Source organism: Scardinius erythrophthalmus (assembly GCF_964197995.2).
Source record: "Scardinius erythrophthalmus genome assembly, chromosome: 20".
In the NCBI taxonomy this organism is placed as follows: Eukaryota; Metazoa; Chordata; class Actinopteri; order Cypriniformes; family Leuciscidae; genus Scardinius; species Scardinius erythrophthalmus.
This window is the reverse complement of record NC_138240.1, coordinates 23,735,274-23,749,119: the sequence shown is the minus strand read 5'-3', so window position 1 is coordinate 23,749,119 and position 13,846 is coordinate 23,735,274. Positions and strand designations below refer to the sequence as shown.

The 13,846-nt window shown below is 37.9% G+C and overlaps 1 protein-coding gene across 1 annotated transcript in view; it reads right to left on the bottom strand.

Moving 5' to 3' along the window:
• Nucleotides 1-2,162: 2,162 nt before the first annotated feature.
• LOC308680196 (transmembrane protein 132C) overlaps nt 2,163-13,846 on the bottom strand; it is a gene marked incomplete at its 3' end in the record, with an annotated part of 322,165 nt that continues 310,481 nt past the window's right edge. The window contains exons 7-9 of the mRNA XM_081348194.1: nt 10,428-10,701; nt 8,242-8,433; nt 2,163-3,359 (exon numbers count right to left, since the gene is read on the bottom strand). Coding sequence (XP_081204320.1) covers nt 2,163-3,359; nt 8,242-8,433; nt 10,428-10,701 — 1,663 coding nt within the window. The remainder of the gene's footprint in view (nt 3,360-8,241; nt 8,434-10,427; nt 10,702-13,846) is intronic.

Here is a 13,846-nt window from a genome sequence, read left to right as displayed (position 1 = left end):
AGTCCATTATTCATTATCAGTTCCTTATGCGCCTCTCTAAAATACTTGGATTTTAATTGGTTTTGTCCCGTAACAAAGGATTTATGCTCAAGGGAAAGTCAGTTCACTTGGCTGCCATATTTACAATGTCTCCAGCAGCTATTTTGGGCATGCAAGCCCAACTCTAATCTACTTGATTGGGGAAATATTGAAATCTCAAAAATTCACATTTAAATAACATTTAAATAATATATTTCACATCTGACATGAATGGTCTCAAAAGTTGTTTCTTATGCTCAAATAGCATAAAAAAAAGTATATTTCAGGTTGGTAAAGCCAACGCGCACGTGCAGTCCTAAGCACGAGTCTCAGGACACTGACTGTTTCTATGGGAACTTGAGTAATGGCAGATGCAGTAATTATTCTGATTATTCCATATTTGGCAGCACACCGCACTTTCTCCCATTCATAGTAATATAAGTGAACCGTCTTGATATTTATGCAGTCTTTGTTAGTTAATTGCGGCAGTGAATGCCGTTTAAATATTCTTGTGTAATGACCAAAAGTCCCTATTTAAGGCAAGAAAATTAAAACGTCACTGAAAATAACAAGGAATCTTTAATAGAACTTGAATAGAATTTAAAACTCCTAACTTTAATAAAATATGATGTGTGGAATGATTACCTCAAAATGTACATCCGTATGCAAGTTTGAGGAACTTTATTTAAATTAAATACACCTCTATTGTCAAGTGCCAGTGATTATCCCTCCGTGCGCCAATGCCATAGATTGCTCACCGCACCCGTAGAGGATAAAGTGGTTTGGAGGATGGATGGATGGATGGAATTGATTAAAATATACTTTAACCATTTTGGATGCAGTAAATAAAATGACAAAATTTGCTCTCGGTTTGTCTTAGTTAAACCTGAAGTCGGTCAATAACAGTTGATTCTTTATCGTTTGTTTAATTGGTTAAAAGTGCAGAATCTCATCCTTCCCGTCTGCTTTCAGAGGCTGTTAATGATTTTCACTGAAGACTGATAGTTCCCCATTAATAAAACTGAAAAGAAAATACAATTGAGCACTTGCAAGAAGTATCTACTATAGGTTAATTAGACAATAATTGGCATTTGTGTAGTGAAAGGTTAGAATATTTTGGCTTGAAGGATTGCAGTGCAAATGTCACATTAACATGTAGTACAACCATTATAGAATTAATTTGGCCTTTTTCAAGCAAGACTCTTATCATATGCTGCATAAATATTGGCCTTTTTTTCTTTCTCTCCAAATGTTGTAGCTATTGCAAATTAGATTAGATTTTTTTGGGAATTTATAATTGATTTAATTTCCTACACCCTGAAAATGTCCATGGTCAAAAATGACTTGTGCCGAGTTTCCTTTAGTACTTTAATAAGGTTCCTATCTCAGTTGAAACAGCTTGTTTCTGACTCTTCAAGTAACAAAAGGTTATAACTCAGATTTGGGAAATAAAGTATAATTTAAACAGCCTTGAGGAACTGTGTAATTGATTTAGTTCGGCAGTACTGGGTTGAATAACATGTTTACCGCTCAGACTGAGGAAAAGGTTTTGAGACATTCTTTACCAACAAAAAAAGCGGCCAAAAAAGAAAATGTCAAACTTGGTGACTCAAGGTCTCTTGGTGAATAATTTAAATATATCCAGAATCCAGCAAGCAATACACTGGCCAGAAATAAAACTCATAAGGCAAAAAAATCCAAACCATTCTATGTGCACTTTATTTACAATGATTCATTAATATTACAGTCCTTAATCTACATGTCACCATCTGCGTACAGTCCTGTAGCCTCATAAGTGAGTGCAGAGCATTGGCAAGCCTGGAAATACGGTTTAGTTTAGTTTTTTTTTTAACTACAAAAGGTGCTAAAATAAAATCATTTAAAAAAAAATGAGGAGAATAGAGAACATAATACAAATGAATATACAAAAAAGATTTGATTCATCTTTTAAAAAGGCGTATTTTGCCATAAGTCTTAGCATTGTCACACTGATGGCATGTCAAACCACAAGAACGCTAGACATACTTTATGTAATGGCTGATGTGTTGTGTTCAGTAAGGTTTATGTAGCAGTTGTTCCCTGGCTCGTAATTGTCTCTTTTACAAAGGCATATGGGTGAGTTCAGTTAGCACACATTGATTCGACTAAGCCACTTCCTTTAAAACACTGTCGTTTAGTCTTTCCATGTAGTTTCGTAGTTCCTTGGAGTCGCCAAGCTCAACATCCTGACATACCCACTTAATGTCATCGTCAGGATCGACTCCCAAATTTTCCTTTGCCGGACTAACACTTTCCACTGGGATGGTGGTGAACGTGGTAAACTTCACACGTTTCCTTTTGGTCGTCGGCGAATCGCCTTTGCTGTCTTTCCCCGTGCAGACTGTGGCGGTGTCGGCTCCTCTGTGCACCTGGCCTTGAACGTTCTTCTGCAAAGAACCGCCGTTGAGAAGGTGGCTCCCTTCTTCTAACCCTCCTAAGCTGGAGTCCATAATGGTGATGTGCTCGTCGGTCTGTGGAGACAAACTCACGTGGCTCTCCAGAAGTTCGGCGTCGTTTCCCAGCCACACCCAGTCGTGAGCGTGGTTCATGCTCTCCTGGCCCTCGATTGACATCTCCTTGTGTTGGTACTTGAGAGTATATGAGATGCAATTGATGAGGAAGACCAGAATAGCCAAGCAGAAGACACCTAACAAAGCGTACATCCCAATTTCAAGGTCAGTAAGTCCATGAGGTATTTGAAGGTCGTCTTCATCCACGTTATGTCCTCGGGGAAGGTCCACTTGTGCGGGGAAGTCTGAGAAATCGATTGGAATGCCAGGCAACTGGCTCCCATCGTCTGAGAGCTTGTCTCCACCTGGTCTTCTGATGATGGCTGTTTTGGTCGTGGTGGTGATTCGTCTCATGATACCATCCTCTATGTCTGAGATGGAGCTTCCATAGTAGTGGTTGTCCATTCCGGTCCTGTCCGGGAGGGACGGGTTCTGTCTGCGGTCACCTGGTCTGTTGTCCATGTCCTCTCCATCTTGGCCGTAGTCACCCGGCCTCAAGGCGCTTTCGCTGCGACCAAACTTCACACGGATGTTGCAGTTTCCAGCCGCTAGGACACTTCGGCGCTTAAATTTCTGGCACACTTCACATACCGTCATTTCTACGTGCACTAGCAGACCTTGTCCCTCGGCTCGCGCTGAAATAACCGGCCACTGGCTTGAAGCGTCCTGCCGTATGGACACCACATCCTCATCCAGAGAAGTAGCGGTCAGAACAAAGTGCTCCGGGTTGTACAGATCCAGAGGAGCCATGGAGCCGTCACTGAACTGCAGCCAAGCGCTGATCAGCGCCTCCTATAGAGAGCAAAAAGAACATCCAGATACGTTTGAATGTTTCAGCAACAAATAATGTATTTGTACCGTATCAGTTATTGTATCAATTTATATTTAGTTGTGAATGCTAAATTGCTTTGTTTATACATTTAGATTATTTTGCCATCATCTAATGCTCATTTAACGTTAATAAATTTTTTTCTCAAAACCATTAATAATACCATTAACATATAAAAATAGAAATTTTCTCACTGTACATTATAAGGTTGTGATGTCTAAAATGTGATTTTATATATATATTTTTTTTTCTGAACATATCTCATGCAGTACTTTGTGTCTTCCTGTTTTTGTCACAGCTGCCATACATATGTATATACACACATAACACACACACACACACACACACACACACACACACACACACACACACACACACACACACATATATATATATAATACATATATATACACACACACACACATATATATAAACACACACACACACACACACACACACACACATATATATATATATACACACACACACACACACACACACACACACATATATATATATACACACACACACACACACACACACACACACACACACACACACATATATATATATATATATATATATACACACACACACACACACACACACACATACATCATGGATTTGATCAAATACAAACAAATAAAAAATCAAAACCTGACAACCTCTGCTAGGAATCTTATAATGGGCCATGTTTGGATCTTTCAACAGGACCGTGATCCAAAAACAAACATCAAAATCAAAACAAAAATGGGTCACTGATCACAGAACCAAGCATCTGCAATGGCCATCCCAGTCCCTGACCTGAACCTTATAGAAAATGATTGAGGTGAACTGAAGAGAAGATCTGGGAATCTGAAGGATCTGGAGACATTCTGTATGGAGGAATGGTCTCTGATCTCTTGTCAGTTATTCTCCAAATTCATCAGGCATTATAGGAGAAGACTCAGATCTGTTATCTTGGCAAAAGGAGGGTGCGAAAAGTATTTAATAAAAGGGGCAAATAATTGTTCCCAATGTGTCTTTTTTTTTTTTTCACAATGTGATTACTCAATGTGTGCTAACCGAACTCATATACTTTATGAATAGCCTCTCACACACCATGTACAGTGCCTGTGTTGGCAGTAGACAACGAGTTCGCTCCCTTATATTGAGTTGGAGCCCATGTCACTGCATGTGACTTTACTAATATACTGTGTCTGAATCCACACAACAATCCTTTAATGTAGGCCATGAGATCAGAGTTGTGTCTGCTCTACTTGGGGGGTCAGGAGGAGTCAGATTAAAAAGATATGAGGAGATAACAGTGCCATTATGGATATGGAGCTGCATATAGGGATTTGCAACACAAGCATCTTAAGCTCTTCACTTACCAAGACATCAATGCTCTCTGCCTGTCCGTGAATAACACGCTACAAATCCTTCTAGAGGGGAGGGGGGACTCCCAGAGCACTCTAATCATGCAGTGAGACTGCGAATGAGGGAGGTGCTCATGATGATATCTGTAATACTTTAAAAGCATACTGTGAGCTCCAGAAGGATTTTGTAGTGTGTTTATATATTCCGGATTTAGAATCTGTTTTAAATGTTTTTTTTTTGGTAGTTTTTTTTTGTATGACTTTTCATCCTTACAATGGCCAGCATTCTTGGAGATAGACTTATTTAATTGGTATTAATTAGTGCAAAGGCCATCATCACATTCCAGTTCATCCTGCTGCATGTTATTTTGATACAAGCGATCGATTAAAAGAGTTTGGTTGCTGTAGATTTCTGTAGCAAAAAATGCTTGTTTCTTCAGCACAAGTCATCAAGGACATTTTTTTCTAATTTGTTGGCTATACATATGAATATTTCCTTTTAAAATGTTTTTGTGTGCGTGTGTGTGTGTGTGGCAATAAATGTTACATATTGAATCTGAGCTCATATTTAACCATTTAAATCTGACATTTCTGCAACAGAAAATAAGTTTTACTGAAAGAGTCACTTTTTATCATCTGAAATGGGCTTTAACTTATTCCATATTCCAAAGTGCAAACATGGCACTAAGCATATTTGGATTTGTTCTGAATGAGAGGGGTGCATGAGCCCAGGTTTATTTGTATAACGCATTTCCCGCATAATTGCTGGGAGCTTCAGTTTCGCTTTAAATAATTTTGTCTAGGCTTAGCGTTTATTATGAATGCCAATTTTTTTGTTTTACACTTATATTTTTCATTCCAGTTCTGTTCTGAACAATGTTAAATGTAAGATTTGTTGTGGAGTCAAGGGAACTAAAACACGTTTATAATGTTTGTAAAAAAAATGTAATTTAAATTATTTCTGAATGTAATAATTTATCACTTGTAATATTAAGTAACTACATGTACTTACTGTAGAGTAATAGGATTAGGATTGGTTACATGTAATTATGCATCATTTATAGTTATTACTATTGTAACTATATGTAACGTGTAACAAGGACCATGTAAAATAAAGGTGTTACCCTTGCAATTTGGACCCGGTGTGAAAAATTACTAACTACCTCATGTCACATAGGCCTACATTAAAATATTTTTTTGAGTTGTGTCTTATGTATTAATATAAGAAACACAATTTTATTTGATATGATTGTAGCAGAGTTGCAGCCTATGTAGAGTGTTCCAAATCAGTCATTTATGAGGTTTACTTTCAGCTATGGGCATTTTAAGCACATTTAACATGGTGCACACACCATCTGTGTGTTCTCAATAGGAGACTGTGGCAGGCTGCAGATTGGGGACGGCACTGGTTTTATAAACAAGAGTTTTATATAACAAATTCAGAGCCATTCAGTTTTAGTGGTAATTCTGCATAAAATATGAGGATGAATACAATTATCTTTGTATGTTTCCAATATCCTGTTGACTTGCTCGAAATTCATGTTCTCTTCTCTGGTACTTAATATGTATTGTCACACCAGGTTCCACAGGAATTAGCAGACTATCAAAGCCTCTGGAATACACAAACACACACGTATGTCTGTCTTAATTGAAAGGATTGTGCTAAGAGCACTGCGATGCTGCTAAACTGAGGTGTGTCATATTGATTACGACTGTCAACTAGAAGACAATTATATTGAGTCCAGATACTGAGGCACTGCAAATTAACCACCTCCTCTGAGTCCATTAACTAAGCCATAATTAAGCATGACAGCTGTAACTATAGTTACTTTCATCCCTGGGTTATACATCACACTTGTGAAACAAATGACCAGTGTAGGAAAAAAGCTCCTTAAATAGGCTGTTATAGAAAGAGGGAATTGCGGTGAGTATTGACTGTGTTATATAATGGGCTACTGTTAGTGAATGCAAATGGCGCATTTTCCTATTTCCAGAGAAACGCACATCAAACTGTTTTTCAAGAGACCAAAGCTTAATGATTCTTACTGGGAAATAACGGAATCTCAAGATAGATCATTATTGTCTGTAATTAATTCACATTAACAAATAAATAGTTGACATTAAGTGTGTGATTTAAGTGTTGGCTTGGAGTATTTAGAAACTATATTTTAAAATGTATTATTCCCACAAGTTAATTCACCAAACTGAATGATAATCAGATGCAAAATACACAACCTGAATCTATAATATTAATAATCTAAATGCTTTACATATATTGCAAAGAAATTAAGAAAAGCTATTTATTCCTCATACAGGATTATTGGAAGTAATGATTAATCAAAATACCTGCTTGTGCTGATGTAAACTATTTAAACAATGGAGTAATATTTCTTAGTATTTCTAAATGATGGATATTTACAGATTTATATTAATAAAAACAAACTTCTCTGAACGACATATCTAAACATTGCTGCAGTGCAAAGGCAAAAAAACAGTTACTATTTACTTTTTGTTATGAGTGAAATTAACTTGGCGCTTCACAAAACATTATTTTGTGTATTTGGCTAATGCAATGTGTTTACGTGGTTTTAGGTTCAAAAAAGTAATTATTTTACACATACCATAAATTATTGTTGCTCCTCTACGCCCCGCATTGTGATCCAGTACATTGTGATTGGTCCGAATACCTTACGCGTGTGACGGAAATGTCACGCCCCTTACCAAATTTGGAACATCAGCTCAGTAAGTAAGAGTCGCCTCTGAGTCAATTACATTTATCGTTTTTCAAACTAGTCCTAAGCCATTTTGTTGTGACATCAAGACGAAACATTAGCATATTGCCCGCCCACTTACTGCGTGCGCCGACACTAGGGAAAACTTGCACCTCAAACCTGCAGCTGATTCCTGTGGATACTGGATAGCATCATGTCGAGAAGAAGCTGTGCTCTACAATGTGAAGGTAAAGCCAGTTTTTTTTTACACTGACCAAGGACGAGCATGTGAAGAATCAGTGGTTAAAATTCATCTTTACAACAACACCACTGCAGTAATCCTAAACTTTTTCTGTCTTCCCCGCTCGAGTCGTCCTTGAATAAATAGTTCTTCCAGTGTTTCAGCATCGGACTCAGTTTTTTTACCTATGATGCATGTAAACTTGTTGTAGGAGACTCCAAAACAACATTAGGAAACTTTAAAATAGCACAATAGGGGCACTTTAAATAAAGGCTGCGTACTGGCTGTCATTTCATTCCAGTTTGGTGTTATCAATTACAAGGGTTTGGTTCTGTAGATTTGTTATCAACAAAGTAGAAATGATACAAAGATTCTCTTTCGAGGATTCTTTCATTTTAAAGCTACAAGAATGCTTGTTTCTTCAGCATAAGTCACTGACTCTAATAATTTGTTGGCCTGCTGTACAAATATTTATTTGTGTGGCAGTAAACAGCACATATTGAATCTGAGCACATATTTAACTCTGCAAAATGACCTGTTTAGGATTGCTGAGCACTTCCTGTGTGGTTGCCGTGGCGCTGATGGCTCGGTTACTTCCTGTGCTGAGCTGCAGGCTGAGTGTGAGACCACTGACCAACTGCAGTCCCAGTTCAGTGATGGTCACTCGATCATCCACAACCCTCACTGTCTTCTCTGCCAGGATAGAGTCTGACAGCGGGGACAGAACCTGGAGCAGAGCATACACACAAAAGTGCATTATTAAATACAAGCATCATAAGCAATCTGGGTCGGTGGATACAGCTCTGCCCACGAGGATTGCCTCCAATTACAGGGAGAAATATCAGAAACACAGAGCTGTAAACCCATCTAGTGATTGATGCAATAAAAAGGTGTAACAGACAGTCTCTTGCCCGCCCACACTTTCACTGCAGACGAGCAGATATTAGGTATCTGGTCTCAAAGCAGACAGGAAAAACAAAATAAATCCAGATGACGAACACCTCCTCAGACACATGTTTTCACAGCAATATCAGCCCACTTTCCTGGAGACAGAGAAAAGTGGGCTGCGGAAAAGGCAACGGCTTAGTATTAGCTGTGTTCAGACTTACAGAAAAAGTGAGGGGACTTTATTTACAGTGCAAAAGTGTCAATTACAAATAAAAGGAAATATCTTGTTTTAAAAAGATGTGCCAAGTTCTTAGAAATGCACTTGTGTTCACACTGGTTTCGTGTGGTTTAATAATAATATATATTTATATTTTCAATTAAAGTTTCATTTCAATTTAACTCTTTCCCCACCACTGATTTCAATTTAACCCTTTCCCTGCACAGGATTTCTGTGTTTTCCCTGTTATATGGTAGGGGGCACTATTACACAACTTTACACAAAAGAGAATCTCTAGATCAAAACAGGCAAAAAAAATAAAAAAATAGCTGAAACAAGCGATAAAAGCATCGCTTATGCATGTTGAAGTCTTTGAAAAAACACGATTTTCTCAACTTTTTGTTTAAAATTGTGCTTTTTTTAATGAAAATTACCCACATTCAAGTGTTGATAAAAAAAGAATGCATGAAGCTAGAATATATATATATATATATTTTTTTTTAAGCAGAAGCTATGTTGTTCTTTTTTTGATATTGCATGTTCAGTTTTTTACACAACTAAATATTTTGGAGGCCATGAAAATTTTATGAAAATTACAAAAAACGCTGGCGGTGGCTGGCAACTTAAAGGTACAATATGTAATAATTTTTTTATCAAAATATCCAAAATTGCACAGTGTTATATATTTATTTCAGTTGTGTACTTCCTTTGTCCTAAATGTTTCCAAAAATTTGTAAATTCAGAGAAATTCCCAATTTTAAAAAGTGGCCGTCCCTGTTCACTTGCCTGTCAATGATGTAATATCCGTGTTTTCCCTGGTTTCTGCTTGTACTGCCATAGTCACTGGTAGTTCCAATAGTGCTGGTTTAGACCCGACTCTGAAGTAGGAGCTAAATTAGTTCCTCCAAAAGAAGTTCCTAGAACTAAAATCGTTCCTAGTTCCTGCTATGCGAACACGCCAAAACCCGGATAATTCTGCCAATAGTTCTAGGAACTATGAAAAGGTTCCTTCGGTGCGAAAGCCCCTATTAACTTGTTTTACTTGACAGTTACATCACATTTTCTTTACACCTTGAATGTGTTGTGAAATCCAGTCATTTGGGAATCTTATGAGACATAATGTCTCATTTGTTAAATTTCATTAGCGAACATGAACCAACAATTAGCAATATATGTTTTAAGTGGTTAACGTTAGTAAAAATCAAATTGTTCATTCTATGTTCATGTTAGTTAACAGTGCATTAACAACTGTTAACAAATATAACTGGATTTTCAAAATGTATTAGTAGATTTTGAAATGACAATTGACTTAGATTAATAAATAATGTAGAAGTATTGTTCATTGTTAGTTCATGTTAACTAATATAGTTAACTAATGTTAACAAATGAAACCTTATTGTAAGGTGTTATCAGTCATTTTAATAGGAATGACTTTAATTACTTTTTTTTTTTTTTTTTACAAATCTCATTATGTTTTTTAAGTTGCACCATGTGACATTTTACAAACTAACTTTGCCTCGTCATAAAAAAGGTCAAATTATCTGATATTTTAAAGAGACTTATTGCACCACATGACTGCAATGGCAGACAAAAATATTGAAAAAATACACACATACCTGAATGCTGGTCATGCCTGTGTCCATTCCCTCCAAAACACGTCCCTCTCTCAGCCTGGCGATTCGGGGATTCTCTACTTTCAAGAAGTCCCAGACCAGCTCTGTAATATCCACCTGCCAATCACTGCCAAGCATGTGAACCACCTGACCTCGCGTCTCAGAGGATTCGGCCACAAAGTGTGTGAGCACACGCACCATGGTCCTCTGGTACTGTAGAGTACATGTCTTTCCTCTCCGCTCTTCGTCATCGTCATCTTCACTATCCCGCGTCGACCTGAGAACGGAAAGAATAAAAGTCTGAATCTGCACCAGGATAGTCATTAACCCAATCATGTTTTTGTTCAACTCTTCAAAGGTTTCATGAATTTTTCATTTGACGTTTCACAGAACAACCCTTTTTTTTGACAGAAATAACTGTTTGTTGACACGCCTCCATTAAGCTTCATTAGGCTGATGCACTTAATCAAGGGAAGCTAATTAAGCAAATCAGTTTTATTTGATACTCTTTGACTGACTGACATTTACAGCAAGAGCTGGAAGTACAATTAAGCTACTACTTTCTTTGAGGACTTTTTATTTAATCTACTTTGATGTTAGAGGTCATTGGATAAAGGTAAAGAGCTTCACAAATACACATTCGTATTTAAAGGTAGAGCTAAATGTACTTTAGTAATCAAAGATCAGTTCAAGTATAACAGTCAAGATCACTTAATGAATGTTTACTAAAACCCACGCACATAATCAAAGGGTGAATAGTCATAGTCCTCTTTAGACGGCTTTTGCGTCGTAGCCTACATCAAAACTAAATCACTGAAAGAAACCTCCATGTTGTGTTTGAACATTGAAAGGAGACTGCATTAAAGGTAAGGTAGGCAGTTTTTTTTTCATACACTTCACATCCTTATAGCAATCAATACTAGTGGTCTAAATATTATTATAATTTTTTTCTATCATATATATCTTCTGTGGACATCTCAGGACCCCAAAAAATGTTCATCCAATCACTGCATCCGGACCGAATGTCGAATACAATGTCTTACCTGCCTGTCAACATATGCATTCCTCGGCGCACCCTGCTAGAGCAGACATCACACGTCATCAGCGCGTTTCATGAGGCTATGCAGAGTTGTAGACAGTCCCCGAGCACCAAAACAAACAGCAGCCGCTTTTAACATTTCCTCCTGAACCAAAACAACAAGCTTTTGCGGCGTTCACACCGTGTTGTAACGGTTATTATAAGATGGCAACCCGGTGATGTTCTACCCAGAGCTGTTCAAGTCCTCAGACTCAGATTTATGCGTTTCTATGTCAACACTATCAACAACGAATTGAACCTGCTGTAGTCAGGTGGTACAACTAGAGCTCTGTAAGTTGTTTACATTCATTATTGTTGTAATGTTATGAACTTTGAGACGAAGTAATTTAACGGTGTCTCTTGTGACGCTTTGCAGACTCTGCACTGGCTGTGCGCGTTTGTGTGTTTCATGTGTGAGTCATGGCTTTGGAGATGCTCTGAAAAGAGGGTGGGATCTTATGCTATCAAAGCTAGCTTGCTATTGCTAGCCTCTCTGAAATTGCCTACCCTTAAATTATTTTATTTTTTTGCTATATCTGTGAGAAAGGTGTATGTGTGTAGGTCCTCTGGTTCAGATTACAGTGTTTGTAGGTATGGTAATGTGACATTGACTTTTGCAGCACTGTAATTGAACCCATTTTATAATAGAATCACATACAACACAGCAAGGAAAAATCATCCACTCACATTCAGAACAATTGTTATGTTCCTCCTCATTAATTATCTCTCTTACCACACACATAAAATACATATTTGTTACATATAGAACACATTTTTCCGCTTTTGTTAATTACACTCGAGACATATTTAATGATTGAATGTATGGCTTCTTTCCGAGGTAACCAATTGTATAGAAACAAAGTACAAAAACTGTGTTGACTGCAAAAAAAGTTAAAAGATGAACTCACATGAAATTACCAATTAACAATAGTAAATGTATAAATACAAATGTTTAAATGCTAGATTAATAAATGCTGTAAAATTGCTGTTCATTGTTAGTTATGATACCTAATTAAATAATGTTAATGAACCATATTGTAAAGAGTTACCACTATTCTTATACATTATATATTGATATTTTGTTGTCTTAAGGTGCGGTCACATGTTCGGCCAAATTTTGTAGGAGCAATAGTCTATTGTCAATAGTGTATGTATAAAATGTATGAAGCACAGTTCACACAGAAGTCACTTTCAAACTAAGCAGCTTTTTGCGAATTTGTGCGACCAAACTAAACTTGAACAGTTCATTGGGAAATCTTGCGAAATTCTTGATCGCATAGATTCTTATTAAATTGGTTGGATTTAAAAAAAAAAAATCTAAATTGGAAGGGACGGGATATTGACAATTGGCTTTTTTTGATTTAGCCATCAGTTGTTCTGGGTGAGATCACAATGGCAGGGCTCGGTTATTTACCAACACAGGAGGTCTGAAGACGATTCAATAAACAATATCTTCCACGGAGCAGACAGTTGTCCCTTAAGGGGGCAGCCCTCCCTCACTAGCACCACATATCTCACTCACACAGCGTCATTCCTTGATACAGACTGGAATAGTCATTCCCAGCGGTTGGGCTTTATCATGCCTGCCTGGTGTTGAGAGAACACTGTTAACACCGGTCTGTAAAGTGCGGGAGAGTCTGGCACTCCACACGCAACAGGCTTGGCACGAGCACAAAAATGCTCTCTCGGGTCAGTTCCTCTCTCGCGCACTACACGGACCAACTGGCAGTGCATTTGGCAGAGGCCAAAGAGCCTTGCGATTCTCTCTCACATACTCGCACACACGTTGCGGTAAACAATGGATCATCAGTGCCCACTAGCACCAAACCGTAATGCTGTTACATCAGCAAGGTCATGCCTGTTATGCCCTGATAAATATAAATGAGAGTGAGTTGAGAGGGAAATCAGTGGTGAATGCAAAACACACACATTCCTCTGCCATATTTTGAGGTGATGAGCCAAAATTGACATTTTCTCCTCTCTTGCATGACAAAATTTCTCTGGGTCAAATAAAACAAATGTGAGGTGACATTGCCATTTTAAACATGCTCGTTCATCCTTGCTAAACATGTTCACATTGTGATAATCACAGGAAAGATGAATGTACTTTGGCAAGCGCTATGTAGACCGGACTGCAGCTGTGTGCGCCAACACCACTGGCTAATGAGCGTCTGGGCCGGCCTAACACATGTTCATAAACTGCTGACAGACGCACTTGACTTTCTGTAGCTAGGTGAGCGTGGCTAGCGGAGGCATCCTAATTAGTCGTGATGTGCTGACGATGAAGTCCTTCATTTAACAGCATGCATTTTAAAGGATACATGTGGAGATGTAGCCATTTGGG